We start from the raw sequence: 27236 nt of genomic DNA, 5'->3' as shown, positions 1-27236 counted from the left end.
CTATTGGGCATAACTTCAGCAAAAGTTTTGAAGGTTGATCTGGCCTGTGAATTTCAAATCACTTGCGCAGAATTCCTTTATGGACTTGAAGCCATTCCAGGGATTTAAGAACAGGATTGTGAAGCCTATGTTTCCTTCTTGGTAAGGATAGAACACTGGCAAATGGACACATTTACTATCTGTGATTATTGGCTGAATCCTGCAAAAAGCAGATCTTGTAGCTTGATAACAGCTCTGACTGAAAGCTGCATAACTTGCATGTCTCTCTGTTTGTAATTATCTAATCCTGCTTAGGCTTGCTTATCCTGAACCCTGTTTTTTTGTATGGTGAGCATTTCCTGCAATACAGGACTAATATAGGACTGAGGTTCTTTCCCATCGCAAGGTAGAATGCTCCATATCTGAACAAATGTCTGGTAATAATGGCTTAATTTTTTCTGACTTATTCTGTAGGTCATATTTCTCTTTAGACCGAATGAGCACAGTTGCTCTCTCCTGGACTATACTCTTCAAAGGAGAATGCCAAGCGCTCTAAATACTTGGGTACTTTAATAAACGATGAATTCTGTCTGCATCTGCTGCTGTTCTCCATGGAGTATTCTTGTTATTGGCCTGGTTGTTCATTTTTTGTGTCTTCTGGCAGTAACAGCTCCTGGTAGCTGGATGTCAGATACCCGCAGGCATGTCAACATGGCTCTGCTTCCCATGTTGGGGAATCTGTGTTAATGCTCTGGCTTAAACAGAGCAGCCATGTCCTGGAAACACCAACTGTCCGGTATGCCATGGGCCTCCCCATCCTAGATTAGCAAGCAGCTCTACAAGGTGATTAAAGTTGAGGGGAACCCACTTCAGGAAAACCTGTTCTGCAGAAGTTTAAGCAGAGAGGAAAGTTAAGGCTGAGGAATTTTTTGATCAACATGTGTTGAAGTTTAGGTATACTGCTGATTACGCAATTCTGGAAATACAGAGGCAATCCAACTAATTATTAGTTAAATATCAGGTCTTTATTAAAAGCCAAAGTACTTGCATGATTCACCAGTCATTGATTCATATGAAAAAAATAAAATAGATGTTTTAATAAAAACCACTATGGGAATTGTCAAGCTAAGTTCCAAAAATTTAATAGTAGGATGTGGCTCTTACTTCATACACAAGTCCAAAATTGTTAAGAAACACATGGAAAATGACAGCCTCAGTAGATAGAACAGTGTGCTCCCAGTGTGGCTAGGTCTTCAGAAATTGTTCCAAGCAGGCATTGAGACTTCCTGTCATGAGAAAATCAAGGTAAATACTTTGCTTGTTTTTAACAGCAAATTGTATAAATTCTTTTCTTTTCTGCTTAGTTGTGCCTTCTGTTAGAGGGTCCATGCATTGAGGCTTGTTTTTGTCATAACTTTTCTGTTTCTGTTCATATTTTTGTACAAATCATGTGCAGCAGGTACAGGACCCGGAAGATTTAGCAGTCTGCCTAGGCTGGTTAAGACCTCTGCTATTTGAGCTAACAGTTGTCTGTGTTAAGCCCTGATAACAAGCTGCTGTTATTCCCAGGGGTTTGCTTTTTCAGTCTCACAATGGAGCGATGCATCAAATACCGTCTAGTAATCATGGTTGCCTCTCTTTTTTTTTTTTTTTAATATGGTTTTGCTTGCACATCAGGATGTTGATATGGGTAACTACATGGACTCCAGTATTCACAAACGTGTCAGAGTCTTAGTCTGTCTTAGTATGTTTTTCTGAAGCAGGTCTGCTAGGCAGTCAGAATAGTTACAGGGAACATTTAGCAGTCATTGCAACAGTTTTCACTTCCATACAGGTATCCTTGGGTAGCTTTTAATGCGAGTGGTGTTGCAGAGCTCCTAAAGGATATGTAGACTGTGAAGTCATCGTAATACTCTCAGTAGTTGGCAAATAGTAGTAGCCTGGTTATGGTTTAGAAAGGTCTGCCTAAAAATTGCTATCCTTTAATGAAACTACCAGAAATGAAACTACCTCTGACATGAAAGAAAAATAAGCATATAGATTCTTTATGTTCAAAATAAAACTTGACAATGAACGCGAAGGGCCATCGTTACCACTTCTGAGTGAGTTTGGAAACCTGGTAGGGAATGAGTGACGTGAAGCTTCTACTGTGACTCGTCATAGCTAGAAACTTAAATGTTTCTTTAAGAATCCTGGACGAGATGTAAGTACTAATTGAAAGAATATAGGTATATTGTGAGGTACCCAAACAATGTATATCACTTACCAGTACATATGTAGTTACACACATTTTTGATGAAGGGAGATAGGAGGAACTTTCTGAGGTGAGATCTGACACCTCTACCTTGCTGGCCCCAAGTGGTGTAAATTTTTGTGTAGGCAAAAGTGTTTCTTTGTTTTAATTCAGCTGTGCTCTGTCTTGCCTGCCTTCCACAGTACTTCTCTTTACTCTGGACACAGCAAGTTAGTAGTGGTCTCTGATGGAAACACATTCCAGAAGCCTCATCTAAAACGCAGGTGTACAGAAACGTGTTTAAGGGTCATAAGTACTCCCGTTGCCTCTTGCATACTTATAATGGAAATTACTGGCGTAGTCCTAGCCATGACCCAGGAAATACAGTTAGTATTTTTTCTAACAGATGGAGAAAAATAATCTGCTGTTATTAATCTTGACAGTAGAAATTGTGTTTGCAATGCATACCAGCTTGCAAAGGTGTCTTTAACTGTGCTTTGAAATCTTTATAGTTGTATGAATGTTGACAGCCTTGAGGTAGCTGGATTTTTGTCTTCCCCTTCCCCCCCCCCCCCTTTTTTTTTTAAGCCTGTCTCTTCAGAGTTCAAAATTACTATATAAAAGAACTTAAAATCTAATATTTCATATGGGATTAAATTTGAAATTGTTTGCTACTGTGTCCTATAGAAATCCAGTCTTGTCATGCGAACAATTTATAATACCATGCTGTAGCTATTGTATACAGCAGAGAAACTTTTAAAAGCTTCCCAATTCCCATAAAGTTTCATTTGAATATGCAGTGTGCTTGTAAAGACAGTCCAACCTCATATCTTCCCCATATCTTCCCTGTAAGGTACCTTGTCTGGAAACTGCTCTATTTAATGTGTTCTCGTGGCCAAACCTACAAAGTTTTTTGTACATTTGGAGCACTACAGTGTTTGTATACCAAGGTCAGGTATTCTTGAGAATGTGGTTAGACTTTAAAAAGTAGCTTGACCTTCATAGCATTTCAGTTATTTTAGCTGGAGGTATTATTGCTGTTACCAGTTTGTCTGTATTTTTTTAATTTTGTTGATGGAGTTTGTTTTTTTGAGGGTGCTTAGCTTTCCATTTTTAGATGTGCCAGTAGGAGTCTTAGTTGACTAACTTAAAAGTTCAAGTTCATTTTTTTTATGGGGTTTGACCATAAATCAGCCCTATAAATCTTTACTTGGCAACTGTTACACTATTTTTAATTGGATGGTAAGAAGATTGGTAAAGGGAGAGGAGACCTTTGAATGGATCTGTCACATACTTGGTGTCTTACTCCTCCTTTTCTCTCCAAATCCCACCAAAGAAAGTTTAATGGTTGATAGTTCATAGGTAGGAAGCTGTAAGGTTTTGTAATGCTCATGGTAATGGTTGTTGTTATGTGGAACATGATGCTACTGGGTTATGTTTTCTTTTTGTCTAGTTGAATTTTAGTGTAAAATTTTATCAAAGCCAAACCTACCATCAGTTTTGGTTCCTTAATGAAGGGAAGCTCTGCCTTAGGGTTTTTTTATGTTCAATGCTTGCTTCAGCAAGGGAGTGCATCTTCAAAGGACAGTGTCTTTCCTACTGGCCAGTACCTGCAGGGTCATTGCAGCTCTTTGCTGCCTTATCTCCTTTTCCCCTACCACCAGTAGCCCCTGCAGACCTGTCTCCTGGGATGAGGCATTAGCCTCTGAGTGTGCAAGTGCTACTGCCATTGTAGTCCAAATCTTCTCAAGCAGCGAGGCCAGCCTGTGCAGATCCTGCCTGTCACAGGCATTTCAAAGGCTTAAGGAAACAAGAGTCACATGCGGTTTGTCTGTGTAACCCTTCAGCCCTCTTTCAGAATCCCCTTGGTGCCTGGGGTGCTGATCTGCTGTTGTTGAGGGCCAAAGATCCCTTTACTACAGGGTAACAACTGCAAAGAAACCCAAAACTTACAGCTGCACTTCTCTGGTAGCCTTTCAGGTTGGGAAGCAGATGGTGATGGTTTAAGCAGAGAAGGAGAAATTTAAGTACTCGTTGGGAAACAATTGATTCGGGTAGTTGGCTTGATTTTCAGCTTCTTCAGTTCTGTGCATTTCTAAAAGCGAGAGATCAAGTAGAAAAGTTAAATGTGAACTCAGACGAGAGATGCTATCTTGGCAAAGGAGGGTTGTTTCTAGTTGAAATATAAGATAACTGATTACATCGAGTGCATTAGCCTTGGCTGTGTAGGTTTAATTAAATCCTCTGGTACAGCTGCCTGTTGGGGGGAAAAGTGGGGACTGAAATGAGGTTGTCTTTGAAGGAACAAAAGCCTGGCTGATGTGAAGAGTATAACCATTTGTTTTCAGGAGGGTATTACTGGTGCTGTTCCCTCAGAGGCCTGTCTAGACTAGCAGTTTCGTTATTGACTTTGAACTAGATGAGCTCCAGCAATCTGTGAGTAATGATGGGAAACACCCCTACTGCAAAAGGACTATAACATACTACAGTGACAGAACGCTGTGAAGCGGCAAAAGTAGAAATTGCTCCATCTCAGTGATGCAAAATGCTGAGTAGAGCAGGGAGAGACCATTACAGTAAAACTTTTAGTAGGAATCTCATTGATCGGAGGCAGCTGAGGAGAGGGATCAGGAGTGTATTTCTTGAGTCTAAACTGATTGTGGATTGTCCGTGTGGCATGGCATAGCATATAGCTGGAGGCAGGGAAAGGCTACTGTACATCAGGGAAAGTATTTTTAATAAAAGAATACTAGAACCCGAGTAAAAGATCCTATTTAGAAGGCCAGGATGGCAGTATTTATTTAAGCCAGAACATCTGTAGGAAATGGCTATTAGAGTGCCTGGAGAAAGTGGGAACTCTGCTTTCCATGTAGACTTCCTTTTAAGACTCTTACGTTCAGGACTGTGAAACTAGAAACCTGTCTTGTCTCCCAGAGGTAAAACAGATGTTCAGGGCAGATGTGCTTACTCTCTATGTGCTTCTGGGGAGTCATCCTTGGTCCCTCTACGAACGTTCAGTGGGATAAAAGTCTGTCATGGGGGGAAAAAAGTAAAAGGCTGAAACTAGACGTTGTTGTATTGCTTCATCACGGGAATGAAGTTTTACAATTAGCTTTCAGACCTGGCAGCAGGGGTAAGGATTCTGAGTTAAAGCAAGAGGTCTTTAAACTGTTACAGTGGTGGGGCCTTTCATAGAGGAAAAAGTAACTTTGTAGGTAAAAGTACCTGCAAAATCCTGACTGTCATGCTTGCTATTTTGTTATCTTCCTGTTGGCCCTTACTTTTGTAAGTGTTGAGGGAAATGTGCTGGCATGGCTACTCTGTAGACCTTTTCTTATAGGAGAAGTCAATTTGGAAGGACCAGACCATCTTTTCCTAGTACTGGCTGTACAGCTTTCACTTGCTTGAAGTCATTCAACTATGGTTTTCATTCTTTTTGGAAAATGAGTGGCTCTTGGTACTTCTGGGTGTAGACTACCCAGTTTATCCTGATTTTAGGCACCCAGTGATCTGAAATGTTGCATTCCTGGTAGAACAAAGGCGGTACTGGGCCATAGGGAAAGAGCTGCTATGAGGCACGTCATAAGGTCTCTGTGTCTCTTGGTCTGCCCTGCTGTGAGCTTTGCTTCAAAAAACAGCTGTTTTAATTAAATGCCAGAACTCTTACTAATTCCAGCATGATGTAATTAAAATATTCTCTACAGGCAAAGTCTGACCAAGCAGCCAGTGTTGATCAGAAACCTGATGCACCCTGGAGATTGTGCTCTCTGGAGGGTGTTCTTCCAGTTTGAACAAAGACTGAAGAGGGTATGAACAGATGGGGAACAAAGAAGCTTATCTGCAGTACTGTAAAATTTTCGGTGAGCTGAATCTCTTCCTCCTGCCTGTGCAGAAGTAGTAAGTAGCCATTCGCAAGCACGCAGCTCAGTCATCCATCAGTTACTGATACTCTTGTGCATTTTGACAGTTCTGTCATGAAAATCCATCTAGTTTAGTGCACTGTATTGGTGCAGACTTGTTAGGTGAAGAGAGTGACACGACCACCTACTTTATCCCCTGATTTTTACAACTTTTTTAAAGGAATAAATCATTATGGAAGATGGTGTGTGTCATGACCTTGCATTCCTTTGCAGGGATCCTGTTATATGTCACTTGGCAGTTTGTTTTACCCACTGTGGTGGGTACTTGATCAACTTGCAGAGAAGATTTTATTCTCTACTCTTCAGTGCAAACTAGAAGATTAACTGCTTGCCCTTGCCAGCAATAGGAGAAAAAAGCTTTCCTTGGACTCTTCCAGAATTAAAATGCTGGTTGTTCTTGGTGCTGGAATGCAACAGAATGAAATTCCAGTCCTCCAGAGCTTGTTGTCTTGTGTCTTGAATGAGTCAGATGGATATCTGAAGACAGTGAACAGGTAGTATTTAGTACTAATGGCTTGACAGATGTTTGCCTATCTACTTGGCAAAATGCGAGTCTCTTAGACTTCAGCTAAGAGAGGCAAAGGGAGAGGTAGCTTTAGAGATTTCATGAGCCAGGCACTTGGGAAAGTGCCTATGGATGTCACGAGGGCATAGATGGAATTGAAGTCTGTGAAGGAAGAGCTGTTTGGCTGGTTTGTTTCAGTTGACCAACTGGCAGGGTGGGAACAGTAAACCGTAAGTCTGATTCAACCAGTCGTACCTCCCTTGTGTGAGGTAGTGCCTGGGGATGGTTTTTATTATGTTGATTTTTACAGTGAACAGTGCATGCAATGCTAGTTCTTGCTGTAAGATATGTTTTAGCAGTCTCCCTTTCCAAAATAGGCACAACTGATAAAATGCTTAAGAAAGGTTAGTCTGCACTGTTGTAAGCCAGTGGAGCAGGAGAATGAAAACTGAGGCTGAAGGTTTATCCCTCTGAAATAGGGATTAGTTTTACATAGTGAGAGGTCATCCTAGCGAGCTTTATGTAATGGATTCCTTAAAGGTTCCCCTTCAAACAGGTATTTACTAATGGTTGTTGCATGGTTTTAAGGTAAGAGAAAATGACAAGGGCACGATAGTAGTCCTCTCAGAGAGGTGTGCTTTTCTTCAGAGTCAGATACTACAAATGTGCCAAAGAGGTGTCTGCTGTCTGGCACTGTCAGCCAGTGCTTGGAGACAGATCAACCTTTCTGTCTGACCCAGTCCAGTGGACACATGCTCAGTATCAAACTCTGCCTTTGTGTGCCAAAAACACTTTGGCAAAGGATCTTCAATAGTTATGTATAATTTCAAGTGCTTTAGTATCAGGTTCAAAATGTATTTGGTCATTTGGTCATATTTTCTAAAGATGTTAGTCATTAATAGAAGCCTCTGTATACAGCTTTAGATTTTTACGGTGATGCTTTCTGAATTTGGATTTTATTATTGTAGGTCAAATCAGACTTTTACTTCAGCAAAGTGTGCTGTATTGCAAAGGAAAATGTCAAGGAGCATTGCATCTTAGGAAGTAACCAGTGAGACAGCTTGCTCAGAGGTGTTCACTGACATCTGAAATACAAATAATGAATTTCAAAGTAGTAATACTGATGCATTTGTTGTATTGTACAGCTTCCATTTCTGAAGTGATCTTAAGAATGGGAACACTATTACATTTTTTTTTTTCTTGACTGTATGCATCTGTGTGTGTGCATTTATATGCAGGAATGAAGTCCCTCACTGAGTTTTTCAAGTCAGCATGGATGTTCAAATAGCATTTTTTCTTTGGTTTAACTATGAATTGCTAGTTGTGCCATGCTGATAAGTTGCAGCAGGAATCTTTGTTGAAAAGAAACAGTGGTGTCTTAACGTCTAAAACTCTTAGTTATTTTCCTATGGCAACTTCCTTTTGGTAGATTTTGATTTTTTTCAGAGGTGTAGTATGATCATTCCATTAGTACAAACGTCTGTTCCACTCTGTTGGAAGCATAGGAGACCTTTTTGAAAGTACTTTTTTTTATATAACCTCACCTCTGCTACCCAAAATTTTACATAGGCATAGGGTAAGGTTTTTTTCTTTTAATCTTCACTCCTTCCTTCCTTCCTTCCTTCCTTCCTTTTTTCCTTTCTCCTCCAACAGTTACTGCTTATGTTTTGAGCAAGTAATGTCTAATAAAGTTTACTACTTTTTTTGACAAAGGTTATGGTAGACAGCAGAAAAACAGCTGTGGTGATTTTTAAGTGTTCTTGCCTTCAGTCAGGTCCTCTGGTAGCTCATTTAAGATAAATGTGCAATTATTGACACAAGTAGAAAAATTGGCCTGTCTGGTTTAAAATGCTTCTGGAGCTGGCATGAGCTATTATAGCAGATTTTGTGCCGAGGCACATACTGTGCAAGAATGTGATCTTCTCCACTTGTGCCGCAAGTATTGCTCGCCACCGGTGCAGGGAGGGTAACTGTTACATGGACTGCTGCTGTGCTGGGACCTGGTCTGGGTACTTGGTGTACACCCTGGACAGAGTGAGTGGGCTTGGTTGTTCCAGGCTGGTGTAGGACTGTGATGATCTTCCTGCTGCTGTAGGGCTTGTACCTATGTTTAGAAAAATGTTAGCCTTATATTTCCTTTAATGAAGGTAAAGAGTACCTAAGGAAATACTCTGCTAACGTTTGAGACGCTGCTGCTTTGGTATTAGTTTCAATATGTTGTGTAGTTTTGGAGAAACTGGCTTTAGTAAATGAGTGCTTGTGTTTCAGTATTAATACATATCCCATTGGCAATTAGTCCCTGAAACACAGAATTACTTTTGTATTTCAATTTAATTCTGATTTGCACTACATACTAGTACAAGAGTTCATACAGGAACTGGTAGAAAGAGTATCTTGAAAGATTTTGAAGGCCCTTTCTGTGTTAGAGCAGTGGTTTAGTTCATGGACTTTTCCCCAAACGTAGCACTGACTAGCATACTGAAGAATGAGGTAAGTCAGCAAAACTTCTAACTGGGTTGGACAGCAGTAGTGCTCCTTGTTGTCACGGTACAGATGGTTTCTGAAGACTAAATCTTAAGAGGAGTAAGTCAGGTTCTTGGCATAGCATACAGTATTTATCAAACAGTAATTTTAGAGTGGCATTTAGTTAAAACATATGTTTGAAAAAAAAAATCATATGAGCTGTTAGCAGGTCTTCTAAGTGTAGCTAGCAAAGGATAAGCTCTCCTCTTAAAAGGATATTGTGGAAATGAACACTGCAGCAAGCTTCCTGCACCTGTGTGTCTTTGACATCAGCTATGTTTTGATCTGATACGCAGTCATGGGCATACTAAGACCAGAGAGATGCAGGTGTTTCCCTCTGGCTCATGTAAACTATACGCTTCCCTGGAAACTAAACGCAGCTTGCTATTGCCTGCAACTACAAAAGTAGATGCTCACTAGTTAAGGAAGCACTTAGGCATGAAAGATGCTAAATAGCACTAGATAAGATTTTCTCAAAAAGAAGGGAGTGGGAGGAAATGCACAACTCTTGTCAATTCTCGAGACAGAACTTCTCTGCTCTGTGCCCTACTTTTGCATACAAAAGTCCAGACTTGCTCTGTCTGCTAGCAAAAACCTAAGTAACGTGATTGTAAATTTCATTAAACTTAGTTGCTAGAAATCATCAGACAGGTTGGAGCATATGCAGGAAGATGCAAAGTAAGTCCCAAATGGCTAAACTGTCAGACATCTCTCCACACTTGAAAGTTGCCTTGAGAATGTTTCTTGTCATACAGATTGTGGTCAAGAAATTGGAGTAGTTCTCACAGAAACAAGTTAGCAGTGATGACTGCTTTCAGCAAAATGAAGCAAACCAGAGAACCTGAAAGAACTGGAAAAAGTTGAGTTGTATTTCGTTCAATGACAAAAGTATTCACTTCTGTTTGGACGCTCTGGCCTAACAGGTCTGCCATAAAGGCTGCTGTTCGGATCTCTGCTTAATTTCATTTGGTTAAATGGGTCACGTCTTTCAAACTCACTAGAAGTAAGGTGCTAACCCTTAAGTGTAGCCAATTGGGCCATCTATTTTCATTGCACTGCATTGTTGGTGTAGTTGACTTCAGGATGATGCAAAAACCATTAAAATGAATAATTGAGTGAAAGTTTGTGCAAGGAGAGAACCAGAAGGAGCTTTTAGATAGTATGCTTGGACCTTAGCCTGTTGACTACAGAGCCTGGTGTGTGTTTTCCATTACCCTCAGACCAGTTGACAGCCCCATTTGGATTTCTAGTTTCATCCCCATGTTACCAACCCAATTCTTGACTGCATTTTTTAAGGTAATGAGCTGATTCTTCTGTAATCTCTGCAGTTATGTTACCATAGGCAATTGTACCACCTTATATGCCATCTCTGAACTTTTAACAACTCTCTCAGTTATTACAAAGCTTAACAATATTTTTTGTTGCATCGTTTTAGATAAATTATTTTTCATATTACTTTGGTGTGGCTTCTGTTAGTTCCCACCAGTGCTGCTTAATTAACGTATGCATTAAATTGGGATTAAGAAGCAGAGATGCTTTACCGAGGTTACACTGAGTGTTTCATGGTGCTCACGTGACATTGTAGTAAGTGTGGTGAAGATCTGGTGTCATATGCCAGAATATTAATGCAAGCATAGTGCCCTCCTCTGTCCTTCCTTCTGTACAGGTGATGAATTGAGTCAGAGGAAGAAACTTGGCATTAATAAATGAACATTGCAAGAATCAGTGTGGTGCGGGGCAGGATCATGGGGAGCTGGAGACCAGCCCTGCTGCAGCATTGCTGAGGCCCTGGGAGAGCTGAAATGGGGTCCTGGGCTATGGGCATGTGGGGGGATGCCCAAGGGGAGGGGGAACAGGCACAGACAGACCGGGATAACAGTGCCCTCCAGGCTGTAATGGTAGTGATTTCCCTGGTATGCTTTTTGGTTCCCAGAACCCATTCAGTCAAGAACATCCTGAGCAATAGACTGCTCGGACTGTCATGTGTAATGGTCACCAACACGCCTAATGTGTCTCACCCCTTTGGCTTCCAGTGTCCCTGACCAATTCATCCTACACCTTTTGTCAAAGGCTTTTGCAATTTTTACAGACCTAATCTTCTTATTATCTTTTTTTTTTTGGCTTTTTTCTTAAATGAAAGAAGTCTACACTGGTTGAACTTAACTATGTGAGCTGCTCTGGCTGCACCAAGCTAAGGTTAAGCAGTTGCTGTCCTTACCCTTCTTCCAGCTGCTTACCTTGGCTCTGCCTGTTCATGGCTGTCCTGCTGTTTCTGCTCTCTTCTGCTGCAGATGTACCCGAGTTTCAGTATACTTTGCCTCTAATAAGATGCTAATAATCAAGACAAGTATGATTTATCATACCTAAGAACAGAATTATTTCTTGTCTGTACTGCAGGAAAGAGGATCGAAGCATGTCTTTTCACAAAGATATTGGATAGAACACCTCCTGAAAACAGTGCCATTCTGAAATTCCTTCCGAATTACTCAGTTCAATCTGAGCTTCACAGATAAACTTCAGTTTTTTTCTTTTATGCTTAAACTGTAACTAAACAATCTTTATGCCAATGGCACACATACTAATAAATAGTAAGAATGAAAAACATTTTCAACATTAATTGATGATTAATCAACAGGGTTAAATATTGGCTACCTTTACTTTTGCCTTCAATGTGTCCTTCCCCCACTGAATACCAGTATGGGTTATAAATAACGGGGCCCTGGTGAAGGTCGTAGGGCAGACTAAAAAGTGTCCTTTGTCTTTTTGTTGCTAGTCTGTTGCGATACCTTGGAGTATGCTATGCTTAAAATAAATGAGGAAATTCTAATGTCTTGTGGCTGATGCATTTATATTTAACTCTTCTGAGAGTTTTCTGTGCCATGTTTCCATGTTCTCTGAAAGGAAGGTTTATGTGGAAGACGGCTGAAATATGCTGTAATAAAGGTAATGCTGCAGAAGAAACAAAAATACTGAATTGGCACTGAAAGTCACGTTATTTCTATGGAGAATTACTATCCCGTTCATATTCTGGGGATAGATGAGCCTCTGAGTTGTTTTGGATAAGCATCTATTCCCAGTGTTCAGACAGTGACTGCACCAGCAGATTGTACTGTGCGTGGTCTTTGTACAGAGCTAAGACCAGAGGATGATTAAGTTATGCAATTGAAACTACAGAGAGTTTTCAATAGGTATAATGGAATTGTTTTTATTATAATAAAATTATATGTTAAAACTGTGTTTAAAAAAAAAAAAAAATCAGGCAAGTACCGGGTTTTTTGGGCTCGGGTTTTTTAATTTTGCTTGCTAACATTGCCAGACATCTGTGGTTAGTGCAGCGTTAAGAGCTTCTTTTTATTTTTCCTCCTTATTTTCTGAGTACTGTGAAATTCAAAGTTGGTTGTCAAACGTACAGTGTGAAGCCTTAGTTTGATATAGTTTTCCTTTGTAAACATGGCTTCTTTGATACTCTTATTTGGTTTTAATTCAGTTATGTGTGCTGATGAGTTTGGTTTCTGAGTATGTGGCTTGTAACTTTGTCAAAATTGATGGACAACAGAAAAAATAGACACATTTCTCAAGTGTGCAGATTATCTCTTTTTAATTGCCTTTTAAGATACCACTTTGTATAGCTGTATGCCTTTTTCACAAATCTGTTTTATTTAGTTTTCATGATCTTGCAATTTTTCAAAGTCTTACTTGCGTCCTTGAGTCAGCCACTTCCCTTTCCCCCTCTCCCCCTCCCTGTATCTATCGGTGAAGAAATGCTGGAAGTGACTGTGCTTATCTAAAGGAGTAAAGTGATCCTTGTCTGTTTTTCCTTAGCTGTCAGATTCCTTTGTTCGTCTTTACTTAAAGCAGTCTTAGGCTTTCAGATCCATGTTGCCATGTGAAAGATTTTTGCATCGCTTTTCAGTGTACATTGATACTAGAGTACTCTATATGCTGTCTTGATAAAGGTATTTCACTTCCTCACCTCTTTAGTGTTAGTTCTGACTTAGCCAGCTGTGAACATTTGAACGGAAAATTTGGGGGCTATTGTGAAGTTGGTTATTGTGGTGTTACTGTTTATTGTGCTAAAAGAACTGCTTCCCTGAACACTGCTGCAGCAGCCACCTCCAGCTGTGGGTTTCTTCTGCTTCCACTGTACCTGATTTAGCAGTCATGCAGTTATAAGAACGCGTTTAGTTTGCTGATCCAGCTCAGCCCTAAGACAGAGCATAGACTGCAGATCTGATTAAAGAAAGTAATCCCTTCTACCTCTATCTCATTTTGCCAATTCTGTATTAGACCAGGAAAGTAGACATTTAGTGAAACTTCTGTGTTTCAGCATGGTCCCCAACTTTGTTAGATTTCAGATTAATAGCATCAAAAGTAGGCAGTGGGAATACTTATACCATGCAAGAGATTTTGGAGATTTACTACCTGACTTGAGCACAGGCAGAAGCTCCTCTTTGGGTGGAAAGACTTTTATAAAAATCTAGATTCAGTCAAGCTAGACAGATGTCATACCAATTGCCTTCACGCTCTGTGCTGCTGCTGTCCTCGTTTTGGTAAATTGGAGAATTTACCTTTGCTCGTCAACCTTTCACAAGTGGTGTTCTGCAAACTAGTCACGCTAAGAACCAAGTCCACAAGGGAGGCTAAGAGCAGGGACCAGTGAAATCTTAGCTAGCCAGAGAAAGGTCTGGGGAAGTTGAAAGTAGTGTACAGTACGGTTTTACTTAGAGGTGAAAGCCAGCTATTGAAAATGGTTGAGAGCTGGGCAGTGGATTGGGACCAAGGCTTGCTTTGGATCCTCCTCATGGATGAGCAAGTGGAGTAGTGCAGCCAGACTGACCGGGTAACTTTTTGGTTTTAGGCTTCCTTGTGGATGGAGAGATGAGGCGTGACTGGGGACTAAACACTGTGTTCAAGAAAAGGTTCTGCATGCCCTGTAGTTACATCTTTAAGTGCTGATTAAAACTCCATCTGTGGGATTGATGATGTCTCATAAGCTGTAAGCTTATGATGGCTGGGCCTCAGTATCAGAACGTTCACAACTGCTTTTGACTGTGAACATGGGGTGTCTGCTCATAGAGCAGTAACAGGCACTTTGCATTATGTCGCATGTATTGGATGTGGTTCTGATAAATGCATAAAAATTATCATTGAGAATATATCATAACTTTTGTACTTTAAGTGAAATGAGCAGTAAAATTGACAGTGCAAGTTTAACGTGAACCTTTTGTGTTCAAATGCTGGGACTAGCTGTTTGTGAAAATGTAAACACAGGTTTTAAGTGTCAGTAGTGTTATTATGGAAGACACACATACAGTTGATGGTTTTGATTTTGGACTTCTGAACCATATATTACTACCTAATGAGATTCAGACCTATATCAAATGCCTGAGGCGTTCCACTGCCATAGCAGGCTCTGCAACTTCAGAACCTATACTGGAGTTTCTTCTCAGGCTACCTCCACCCACTGGCACGTCTCATGTGGTAGTGTGCAAATGAAGTCTCTACAAATTTGTTTGGTATTGAACCGGATAGCCATTGCCTCTTCTGAATATAAAGGATTAGAGTTTTGTTAAAATTACTGGGGAGTTGGGGAAAAACAAAACTGAAGCAGCCATTAGTGGAGAACTTGGCAATGAAGTGACATTCTCAGAGATAGTATAAAACCAAGAAAAGGTTCTGACTCAGTTGTGTTTATTCGTTTCTTGTGTTGGCTTAATTATTTTCAGCTGTTGGGTTAAAATAGCGAAGTTAAGGTTAGGTAGTATGTACTAAGGAAGCATTGTTTCTAACTAAACTTTAGAACAGTGTATCTTGAGTAAACACCCCTCTTAAAGCACGTTAGAAATTGGAAGGCAATTTGTAATGGAAAGCCCAGTATTGAATGAATGTAGCAGTTAAAGAAAATTCTGTGATTGGTAGGAAGGCCAAAGTTTTATTTCCCTCTTTCTATGGCAAAGTAGAAGGCTACAGAGTAGGCACCACTGCTGGAGTACAGGTTAAGCCGTTTCAGTGGAAGGTAGTATTTTAAGACTCAGTCATGAGACATGTTAGTCCTGTTAAATACTAAAATAGGATGTTACGGATTTCTCGCTTTGAACTCAAGCAAGAAATGTATGCACATTATTACTGCCCAAGAAGGAAATACTTGAGTAATGTTTACCTCCTAGACTAAATTATTCATGGACTTTTAGCAGTGTTTGAAATGTAGAGCTTAACACTTGGAGCGGGTGCCCAGCCTGGCTGCAGATCGGCATTGCCTTCTGGCGCGCAGGCTGCTCAGCCGGCTTCCAGGAGAGGCCTGGTACCCGCGTGCCGTATGGCACATCATTGCGCCTTTGTAAACCTGGCAGTGGCATGTGCTGCTCATCCCTCTGTATGGTGAAAGGCTTGAACAAAGAGAAGTACTGCCTTCAAAAATGATGGTGACTTCCGTAGCCCCATGTAGCGCTTCTTGATTACAAGCCTCATCAGTGAGTGTTGCAGGGATCAACATCCTCAGCTGCCGCATGGGGAAGGCAAAGGTAAAGGAGTGAGATGGGTTACTTGAGAAAACTGAAATATGTGCCCAGCCTCTTTTTAGTCCTTAGCTTGGATGAGTCCGCTTGAAGACTTTATTAAATACCGTCTTGAGATACCTTGAAATCAGTGAGTTATTTGGCACAGAGACATAAGTTAAGGGATGTCACACCTGCAAGCCCAGCAGGCTTCCAGCGTGGCACAGCAAGCAGAATCTGACTATATGAACAATCTTAATTAACTTTACATCTTTAATCCAGCTTTTCTGAATAGGCTTGCCTTGCTAGCAATAACCATCAGTCTTTAACACAATAACAACAGCTAAATGGTTCTGGAAAACTCAATCCCACACACACATTTTTCTGTAAGTTTTTTTTTTTTTCAAGCATTCCACAGTATAGTGGATAAACCATTGTGTCTTGCTTATACAGTCATATTTACAGCAGAATTAAATCATCCTTATGGCCCTCAGTGCTACAGCTCCACCTTGCAAGTGACAATTGTTGAGTCTTGTAGCACTGACTGGAAAAGGTGACGCTAAGATGCTCTGTGCCACCCCGAGGCGCCCGCCTTTGGCTGTGGGGCTCAGCTGTGCCCTGCGCTGGGGCCGGTGGAGCAGCCCCGCCACCGTCTCACGGGGCTGTCACTGCTGCCAGCGCCTGTGCACCTGCACTCCGTGCAAATTCCTAAGAGATATTAAAAATTAGTAAGGTGACCTAGTTATTTTCTGTTGGTGTCTGTGGGAGATGGTGTAGCATGCCGCGATGTTTGACAAGGTGAGGAAGGCAGAGACTGGAAGGACAACAACGGAGGTCAAATTGGCCTATGTGACCTCTGTTGAAATGGAGCTTAAAACTTGCAGAAATTCTGCAGAACTAAGTATACTATTTCATAGCTATGCCAAATAAAGCGACCCTGGAAACTGGAGTTACGATTTGAAAAGAAAAAAATAATGTGAAAATGCTTGTACAGATTGTACTCTTGGAAGATTTAAGAAATATTATCCAGAAGTACTGGTGCTACCAGATATCTGCAAACTCTTCAGTCTTCAGTACGCTTCCTGTGAAACATTCAGCTTGTTTCCTTAACTTGGGGGTAGAGTTTGTGCAGACTACTGTTTGTTTTATCATATCCTGACAAATGTTGGGTGGAATGGAATTTGGAGCCCGTGTGTGTGTTATGTTGGCACACACTCCTAAGATTCTAGGGCAGAAGGACAACGTGGATCTGTACGCTAATGTATATATAACCCATCCTGAAATCAGCTCAATGAATGACAACGTTTTAGGTAACTCGCTGTTAAATCACTGGTAGTTTGCTCAGCAGTTAAGAGTTAATAAATTGAAACCAGTTTTATGACATAAGTTTTCCATTAGTAGAAATGCAAAGTCCAAGGAAAATGATTGTCCAAAGTGTGTAGTCCAGCTTTGCTTTTATTTCGGATAAATGAATTGATATATTGCATCTATAAAGGATGCCATATATTCTCAAAGCCTAAGTACCACAGTGGGCTGCTGATTTCCATGGGGATACTTAGAAACATGCTAGAGGCCTGTGGTCTCTGGAGGTGCAGATTGTAGAGAGATACATTTGAGGTTTTTGAGACTTGGATCAGCGTGATGTCTCTTGTGGAAACAAGAGAAGGAAAAGAGCTCTTTCTTTCTTCTTGCATGTTCTCTGATGCTTTGAGGTTTGGATTTACTTTTTTTTCTGGATCTCTTCTTGATGTAGTTGGCATATGTTTGATTTTAAAAGATCTTGTCTGAAGATATAAAAGAGAAAGTAACGATGATCTGGCAGAAAAGCCATATGCATGTACCCTTTCATGTTGAGAAGCTGAATTTGACTAATGTAATTTGTGTAAGAATTGATGGCTTAAGTAAAAATTTTTCAGACTTCTTTACATCAATCACAGCAATATAATGCTTTTGGACAATTAAAAAGATTAATGACACTTACTATTCTGGACTTTACTGCTTTTTGCTCTTTTTTTTTTTTTTTCCCCTGAATTATTATGTTTTAGTTTTCTGTTTTGGCATTTTGTCTGTTTCACATCCATTCTGTGGATTTGGCCCTGCTGTCCATTTAACTCAAGGTAACTGTCACTGTCTGTCATTGGATTAAGCTATGTCAAGAGTAATACTACAGTTATTTTCCAAGGTGGTGTATGAGAAGCCAGCCTGTTTCTATGAGACCTTAGAAGGGTGTGTAAAATAGAGCACAAAAATGCTCATCCATCAAGTATCCAAGAGCAAATGTGCTGCAAACAGCCCCCCCCCCCCCCCCCCCCCAAACTATTCCAGAGCAGAGTGAAAGGGACTCGCTGACAGGACATACCCTCATCTGTCACATAGGTCAGTGTACCTTGTGTATCTTATGACTTACATATCACATAATTCAAGCAGCTTCGGTTTATCCTGGCTAGATGTGCAGCAACAAGGATGAAAAAAACAAAATTCAACAGAAGAGGTGACAGTTGTACAGTCAGAAACACTGTCTGTAATAGGATAGGTTTTGCATATATGTTTCTGAAAATGGTTGTTTGATCTTGGACAGTTACAGACTGTACTTTACTGGGTAAGTTTAAATTGTATTGCTTCTGTCCTGACTTGTGATGTTTTTGGCACTTTTCAGCAGCGTGTCTGGCAGAATCCAAAGCTTGCTTTTCACTGGTTCATGCTGTTTCCTTTCCAGTGTTTATCAAATGCTTTCATGTGCTGAAGAAGATGCCTTGTGTGTGTTTAGTCTTGCTTCTGTCCTGCAAGATTTTGACAGCCTGAAATAGACCTTGATAGAGGTGTTTGGAGCTCTAATAGCTATACTTCCAGGGGGGAAGAAAGAAAAAAAATATTTAAAACTAGCTACACAAGCAGCAGGAAAAAGCTATTGCTTTTTTGCAGCGCTATTGAAATACAGAGTAAGACCACCCAGTTCCATGCACAACCTTCTAGCAGTGTTTCATTGAACAGTCCCCAGCATCTCTGTTGTTAATATAGGCATTTATTCCATTCTGATAGCAAAACTGAACATGCAAACACTTTTATAAAACAAGCCTAATATTTTAGTTGGCATAGCTATCTGTGATGATAAGACAATGGGCACATAATTTTAATAGTCATGACTCAAAAAGAGACCAGGTAGATTTAATAAGATTATAGGGTTATTGAGTACAAAGACACCTATGACTGTCTTAAGCTTATCTTATTCTAGTTTTATTTCCAGCAGGATCAAAATAAAATGCGTAGGAAATAGCATACTAGTTTAGATGGCTGGAATCTAGTTCCTATGACTATTGTAGGACTTTGGCACTAGTGGATGGGAAAAAAATCCATACTCTTGTTTCTTCAGAAGCAGGTCAGAGACATAATTTGAATTGCAACTGTGTAGCTGTGTGATTCTTTGCAGGTGTGGTGAAGGTCATGCTACCTTCACTCCTGGTGTGAATTATGTTGTCTTGTAGGAAAATTGCTTTCTTGTACTTTACCTGCTTTCTGCCATAGTGCAGTTTGCTTTCTTTTGGATTGCAGCTTCTGGCTGCAAAATAAAACACTGTTGAACACATGAAGGAAATTCTAGAAAATAACAGGTCATGCTAGGGAAGCATTGGGATGGCCTTTATTTTGCTTAAGCAGAGGATCAGATACATTCATTACTTCTGTAGCCCTTGCAATATTATTTTCTGTTTCTGTTCTTCTAGTTGTCATTGCATTAGAACCCCTGTCAGGCTATATTTATTTGCTATGACTTTCTCAGTGCACTTCTTAAATTGAGGAGATGAGCTGGTCTCTAAAGACCGATGTTATGCTACACCTTAAGTTTTCTATGGCATTAGGGAAACAAACAGTCTTTGAATTTACATGGCGTATTAGAATCGTAGAATTAGTTAGGTTGGAAAAGACCTTTAAGATTGAGTCCAACCATTAACCTAGCACTGACAAGTCCACCACTAAACCATGTCCTCAAATGCCACATCTACGTGTGTTTTAAATACCTCCAGGGATGGTGACTAAACTGCTTCCCTGGGCAGCCTGTTCCAGTGCCTGACAACACTTTGGATGAAGATGTTTTTTTTCCTATATCCAATCTAAACCTTCCCTGGCACAACTTGAGGCCATTTCCTCTGGTCCTGCCTGTCGCTTCTTACTTGGGAGAAGAGACTGACACTCGCCTCCCAACAACAAGTTAGTTGTAAAGGGTAATAAGGTCTTCCCTGAGCATCCTTTTCTTCAGACTGAACAACCCCAGTTCCCTCAGCTGCTCCTCATAAGACTTGTTCTCTAGACCCTTCACCAGCTTCATTGCCCTTCCCTGGACGTGCTCCAGCACCTCAAAGGCAGATAATGCCCTGAGAAAAGCACTACAGAAGATCCCTGCCTCAGATGAGCTCAGGTGAGTGTGAGGCCTGGGAATTCATGCTACTTGTGAACGTTTGACAGCACCAGTCCCATGTACTATGTTATAATTTGCCTCTTGCCTTTGCCTTGCTACACGCTTTCGAAAGTAGTATGTGGGCTTAAAATATGGCATGGCAAAATACTTATCAACTCAGGTTTTTTTCTGTTGAGGGCTAGGTGGTTGGTCCTCTAACACAGAACTTCTGCTTAAAATCTTTATATTGAAAGTTCCTGATATTTACAGACCCTTTTTGACGTGCTTTTCAGAGAATGAGCCCTGGATGATAGGTCTACTTTTTTTCATGTCTGTTTAGTTTTGGGTGTTTAATTTAGTGTATGTTAAGGATCGTAGAAAGTAGCTACTACTTGCGCTGTTGTTACTAGTGCAGCTGCCTACAGATCTATCTCAAAGAGCTTGATTAAGATAAGCTGTCTAAGGAAAAAAAGGCAGCAGTTTTGGGAGCTGTTTTTGCATCCGTTTTGAGTATATATTTGTTGGATATATAAGTTTGTGGTGAGTTGCATAGTAAGATCTAGGACTTTATATTAAGTTGCTACTATATAAAAGTAAGAAATGAAGGAAAAAATGAAGTTGTGGTAAAAACTGGTATAGGCAGTCAGAAAGACATTTGTATAATTTTAATAGAAACACTGAAATCACAGGATGATTAACACAGTTTACTGATCTACAAAAAATCAGAAGTACCTGAATTATAAAATTACAGCATTGTTAAAGTGGGAAGGGACCTCTGGATCATACGGCTCAGCCTCAGTGCTCAAAGTAGGGTCAACTGAAACAGGCTGGTCATGGCCATGTCTGTTTGGGGTTTGAGTATCTCCAGGGATGGTGACTCTGCAGCCTCTCTGTGCAACCTGTTCCAATGTTTGACCATCATCACAGTAAAATAAATACATAAATCTTATGTTTAACTGTAACTTCTTATATTTTAATTTGTGCCCTTTGCCTCTTGTCCTGTCATGGAGCACCACTGAAAAGAGCCTGGCTCCTTCTTCTTCACGCCCTTCCTTCAGGTATTTATATACACTGACAAGATCCCTCTAAGCCTTCTCTTCTCCAGGCTGATGAACGGTCTCAGTGCTCTCAGCCTTTCTTAGGAGGGATGCTCCTGTGCCTTCATCTTCATGGACATTCTCTGGAACCTCTTCAGTGTGTCCTTACCTAGCCTGTACTGGTCAGACCAAAACTGGGCCTAGCACTCCAGATATGTCTTGCCAGTGCTGAGCAGAGGAGAGGAAGGATCACTTCCCTCAGTCTGCTGGCTGTATTCCTCCTAATGCAGCCCACGGTGCTACTAGCAGTCTTTGCCATGAGGGCCTATCACTGGCTCATGTTAAACTTGCTGTCCACCTGGATTGCCAGGTTTTTCTGTCAAGATGCTTTTCAGGTGGTTAGCCCTCAGTGTGCATGGGGTTATTCCTCCCCAGGTGCAGGACTTAGCATTTCCTTGTGTTGAACTGACTTACTGAAATTCTTGTCAGCCCATTTTTCTCAGCCTGATGAGGTCCGTCTGAATGGCAGCAATCTCTTGGTGTATCAGCCTTTCCTCCATGTTTTGTATCATCTGGGAACTTGCTGGGGATGCACTCTCTCTGATTATCAAACCCAAGTTGTTTGGAGAATACTTAGATACTCTTACGTGTTAGCTCTTGCACGTGTACATGAGTCTGCAGTAGCCAAATCTAGCCTATTGGAAGTGAATGGCTTTGTTTTGCACTAAAAGAATAGATGTAGTATCTGATAGTCTATTTAAAACACATTGGAAAAATTACTAAAGTATCTCCAGCTTCCCCCTTCCCCTGAACAGAGAGTTTTAGAGTAGACGCTGAGGAAGAAGGCTTGTTTTGGGGCTTGTATACTAAGAGAAGACTCTAGCAGTATCATAAAATATTAGAAGTATAATTGCAGGAAGAACTGGTATCCAACCAAAGCAGTAACCACTATGGATTCTTCATTTCTTAAATTCTCACAAGGTGTTCAAATGTTCTGAAGTTCAAGTAGATTGTGAAATGCCATATGTAAGTCTAGGTATTTACCATTTAAAGTTTCTACAAAAGTGTGCAATTGTAAATAATATGTTGCTATTGGATGTACTGGCAATCAGCACCCTAACCCATTTTACCAGTGGGTAAAATGTTTCTGTTGTGCTCTTGGAGATTTGATTGCACGTGGTTTAAATAAAAATATTATTGATGTTAATGGGGGAGGTATATAGCTGCAGAAAGCATTTACTTTGTGAAAACAACCTATGCCACAGATGACCAGCTAGCAACTCTGATGTTGTTTGGCATCACTTACTTCCTTTTCCTCAAAAGTTTTTTTTTTTTTTCTTAAGGAAATCCTGTTTATTTGCTTTGAGGAAATAATTTTTTCCAGTTGGTCTTTTTTGTTTATTTGTTTTAGTGGGTCTTTTCTTTTCTTTCTATTAATCTGTTAAGGAGTGCTGATACTCCTTGGAAGTCTGTTTTCTGCCTCTGTAGTTCCAGTGCTTGGTACATGAGGAGTTGCTGGTAGCAGCAATACTATCTAAACACCTTTCTTGTTAATAATTCGATGAGCAGCTCTTGCAGGTGTTTAAATTTCTCTGGCCTTTTCCTGGGAAAGAGCATTTTACATTTATCCTTCTTTTTTCTCGTCTACTTTTCTTCTACCACCTAGTTGCCTTAGCTGGAGAGCTATTTTGGGGCATGCTTCTATAAAGACCACAGTCCATTACTCCAACTCATGGCTTGAGAGCAACTGAAGTGATATTCTAGAGGCACTGTTTCTTGGGTTTGCTTAACTTAAAGGAATTTAAAAAGCAGTTAGTGAATCACTGAAAATGTATTTTTTTTCTTTTTCTCTTGCCCTTTTAATATCCTTTCACTCCGCAATCATCTCTCAAATCTAAGCATGTTTACTTAAGCAACTTTGTGGAGAATGATTCTCTAGGGCTGGCTGACGGATTAAGTGGCAGTACCTTGGTTGTGAAGCAACCTACGTTTGCACATTCTCCAGTCGTTTCCCATTAAAACTTAAATCCTTGTTCTGTTGTGGCACCTTTAAAAAGCAGACCTCCTCCTTACATCTAAATGTTATGAAAACCAGGCATACTGTAACCCAGAACCCTAAGGAATGCTTGATTGAAATAACAGATCAGAAAAGTCTCTTGCTAACATTTCTATGATTATAAGTTTGCTCAAGTGACAGAAACATCGTGTCAGCTACCTTTCTGCATACAGTCTAACTTTGGTCCAAAACCTAACATAGCTCTTAAAGGCTTCACTGATGCAGTGTTTGTGGGGATAGATAACTTAAAGTGTAATGGTATTCATTACCTTTCCTCTTTCTAGAACTATCTCATGTATTGCTGATTGGGTGGTTGGTCTGACTACTGCTGCAGAGCAGAACGTAGTCCCAGTTAGTAGTTACTAGGATGCAGTAGAGTGAGTGAAGGGAAGTAGAAGTGACTTTTTCTTAATCCTCAACAGGTAAACAAAAAGACAACTTAATTTTAGCCCCCTCTGCTCTACTATGGTATCTATCTTGGTTAACTTTTTTCTTCTTATTACTGCTTCTGTTAGTAACTTGTAACAGATTTGGCATCCCACATACAGGTCTGAGGGCATTGATGTAGGAAATGCAGACAAAAGTCATGAAGAAAATAAGAGAAGAAACATCCACTGGTTTTGATTTACAATTAAAGAATGAAAGGTGAAGAACAGCAAGTGTTAAAGTTAGTTTTAACATGGTGTATTGCATCAGTCGGTCAGCATGGTGTAGGAGGAAAGAGCTAAAACCTTGCTTTCTTCTTCATTGCAACCAAGTGACTTGAATACATAATATGAACACATAAAATAGAAATCTAAGTCATTTAATGCATTTTGAATTTAACCCTTTGTGCTTATGAGGGTCAGTGTCCTTTTTTCCTGATCTGTGTTAGAGATATTTGAATGAGAAAACTGATCATGAATGTTCTCCTAATGTTGTTAATCACAAACTTTTCATTTACAATGGAGCTTAGCAAATATGAAATGAGACTCCCTGTGATATAGGAGGCTGTTTGCAGCCTTAGTATGTGTAAAGATGCACATGCTATAAGTTATGATGCAGTTGACTCCTACCCCAGTGTGTTCAAAATGAACATCAGCTGTTTTAAACTTAGTTTAAAGCTTCCTGGAATTGTTCCAGATTCTGATATGGAAGGTCCTTCTACTTTGCTATTGATACTTGTGTTTGTTCTCTCTCCCTCCCACCTCTTTCTCCCTTCGCAGGCAAAGGCAGCTCAAGCATCTCATCCGACGTGAGTTCAAGCACAGATCACACCCCCACCAAAACCCAGAAGAATGCGGCTACCAGTGAAGGTAGGCAGCTGGTACTCATTACCCAGGTCAGGCCCCACAACATAATCCTAGTGATTTTCAGAAAAGGAACCCCTCCTCCTCGTTCCTTCTGTGTACAGTAAAATTGGCATACTAGAAATTAAAAAACAGTTCTTCCTGTATCCAATTTTCACTCCTACCTGCTGTAGTTTCTGATTTAAGCTTGTGACAAAAGATTTAAGATACTTCTGCAGAACAAAAATGCAGAGGGTTTTGAGTAATATTACATGTTACCTTTTTTTAGCAAAGGCTTTTGTACTTAAGATTTAATACAGTCTGATTTTGAACTTACTTTTGAAGAATATGCTTAATGGAAGCTTTTTGGCATACTTTATAGGTTAAATCTCAGCCTCTTATTTTCATACTGTGAACACCACGAAAATGTGAGTTGTTTGTGCCACGTTTCAGGAGTATAGCTATGGACATGAAGAGCTGACAAGAATTTAATTAGACCAACACAAGTCACCTACAGTTACTGGAGTATGTGATCATCCAGGACTAATTTTTATTGTCTAGGGGAAGGAGATTTCATATGTGTCAGTATTAACACAATGTAATACTACTTGGCCTATGAACAGAGAAATGCTGATCCTTCCCTGCTGCTGCCTTATATGTGAGTTGGTGTGCTGTGTTAAATGAAGGTATGTTGGTCCTAGTTTTCACAAGAGTGTCTTCGAAGGCTGAGAGGAAATCATTAAATCTATATGTAGTTTAATGATGTAAGCTGAAAGGATTTTTTTTTTTTTTAAATGATAAATTTGTGCCTTAACTAATTCTCCTGAACTCTGTCATAAGTTGGTTGTGCTTGGTCATTATCGAATAGTAATTCTGATTTCTTATACTTCTGTCATTACAAATTAAGTTGCAAGTTCTGATTGCTCTCAGTCTGGCTCTATTTCTTATGGTTAAAGGAAATCCTAGACTTTGAATAGTTCTAGTTTGGCAAGTCTGACTATGACTGTAGAATCTATACAGCAAAAGCAATTCATGTTGAGTAATAAATAGCCATATAAATCAAGAGTTCATTGTTAGGCATGCATACTCCAATATCAGGAATGAAGACCTGGCACCTGTTAATCATGAGAGATACTGGTTTAGAATCTCTGCTTTTTAGTCCAGGCAATAAATTTTACAATAAATGAATGAATTGTTAATGAAGTTGAATACTAGACTTTAGGTTTCTCTAAGCCTTAGACTCAAAAGTTTTGAGGTACCTGATGGAGGTGAATTGCCAAGACACACAATAAATTTAGGAAATGTATAAAAGCATTTTAACTTCTTGGTACGGCAGCCTGGGGGGACAGGACAACCAAACAAAAACCCAAAACAAACCACACAAAGGAGTAGTGGAAACTCTGAAGTCAGTACACTTCCCCCTTATTTTCAAATCAGATAATATAAAATAATCCTTTTCTAATCTCTAAGATTTATGTTCTTAATCTAGCCTATTGTAGAGCCAGTGAATACCAAGGCTGGGTCAGTCTTCACCACTGGTTTGCAGCCAATTAATTCATTAGTGAGGGAGGCTTAAATGCAGGCCAACAGATGTTGGCCTAAAGATATATTTTTATGAGTTCTGGTGCAGATTCAGAAAGAGTTCAGAGAAGTGGAGTTGTGTAGTCTATACTTGGAAGCAGTTTCAGATGTGAGCCTAGTTTTTCTGTTCGCTAGAAGAGTGGGATTTGACAAAAACTTTGACAACAGCAGGAGTAGTCTCTTTCTTAGCCTGTGCTATTACTACTTTTTTACACAGTTTTTCTGTTGAGTAGTTACTAATGTGCATCGGTTTAATATAAGTTGCCATAATGTGGACTGCTGTATGACCTGACAGATATTTTGAATGACATAACAAGGGACCAGAAGAGTTCCATGAAGGCAAGTGAGAGCAGAGACATGGAAGTAACGCTGGGGGAAAAATAAGGACTTTTGAAACCAGTGCTGTTACCCGAAGGCACGTTTATCAAGTGGTGTGCGTCTGGATTTTTTACTAATGATGCTTCTTTTCCCTATGTGCAGCAGACTTATGCTGTAGGAGGATTCATCTGAACAGAAAGACTCATGCATTCTGCAAGATGAGTAGACTTCAGTGCTTACAGGACTGAATGCTTTCATACTGTTCAGTTATACAGTAGTGTCTAGGGACCACCTAAGAACAGGAGCATGGTTGTGTTAGATGCTGTACAAGCAGTGGCAGTTAAGTCTTTTCATTTAGGGTGTTTTGATAACATTTTATAACTGTTATATAGATTTACCTTTATAGTACTCTATGATCTAATACTTTCTTGCCAGGATACAGTAGCACCTGCCCGCCCCAGAGATTGGTAAATGTACCTTGCTTTTCACCATGAGACTGGTTTATTGCAGTGACAGAATGCTCCAATTCAGCCCTTTGCTTTAGCCCTGGATTGTAAATTCATAGCACTGTACGCTGTCCTATGGATGAGCCATGTGTTGTGTACAGTGAGTCGTATGCGTCCTAGGTATGGAGTGGGAAGAACTATGAACCATTGCAGGTGAACTCTACCTTCATTGGCATGTGAAATAATCTTAACTGAACAAGTTGCAGCCGGCTTCTTTGCATCCCTTGAATTTCTTATGGCAACTGAATTCCTGAGTGCCCAGCTCCGTGGAGAACATAGAATTTGTGTTTGAGGCTGGAGGCCTTTCATGGCTCCCACTTTCCAGCCTTGCAAACAGACCTAATTCTTTCCCATTCTGCACAGCATGTTGTCTTTAAGACAGTTGACACAGCACTTGTTGAAGCTGAATCTATGAAATGCCTTGAA

At 40.2% G+C, this 27236-nt stretch overlaps 1 protein-coding gene across 1 annotated transcript in view; it reads left to right on the top strand.

The window, feature by feature from the left end:
- FBXL7 (F-box and leucine rich repeat protein 7) overlaps positions 1-27236 on the top strand; it is a 196483-nt gene that overhangs the window by 21826 nt on the left and 147421 nt on the right. Inside the window, exon 2 of the mRNA XM_055705667.1 lies at positions 24343-24432. Coding sequence (XP_055561642.1) covers positions 24343-24432 — 90 coding nt within the window. The remainder of the gene's footprint in view (positions 1-24342; positions 24433-27236) is intronic.

Source organism: Falco cherrug, chromosome 3 (genome assembly GCF_023634085.1).
Source record: "Falco cherrug isolate bFalChe1 chromosome 3, bFalChe1.pri, whole genome shotgun sequence".
NCBI lineage: Eukaryota > Metazoa > Chordata > Aves > Falconiformes > Falconidae > Falco > Falco cherrug.
This window is presented reverse-complemented; position numbering and strand designations above follow the sequence as displayed.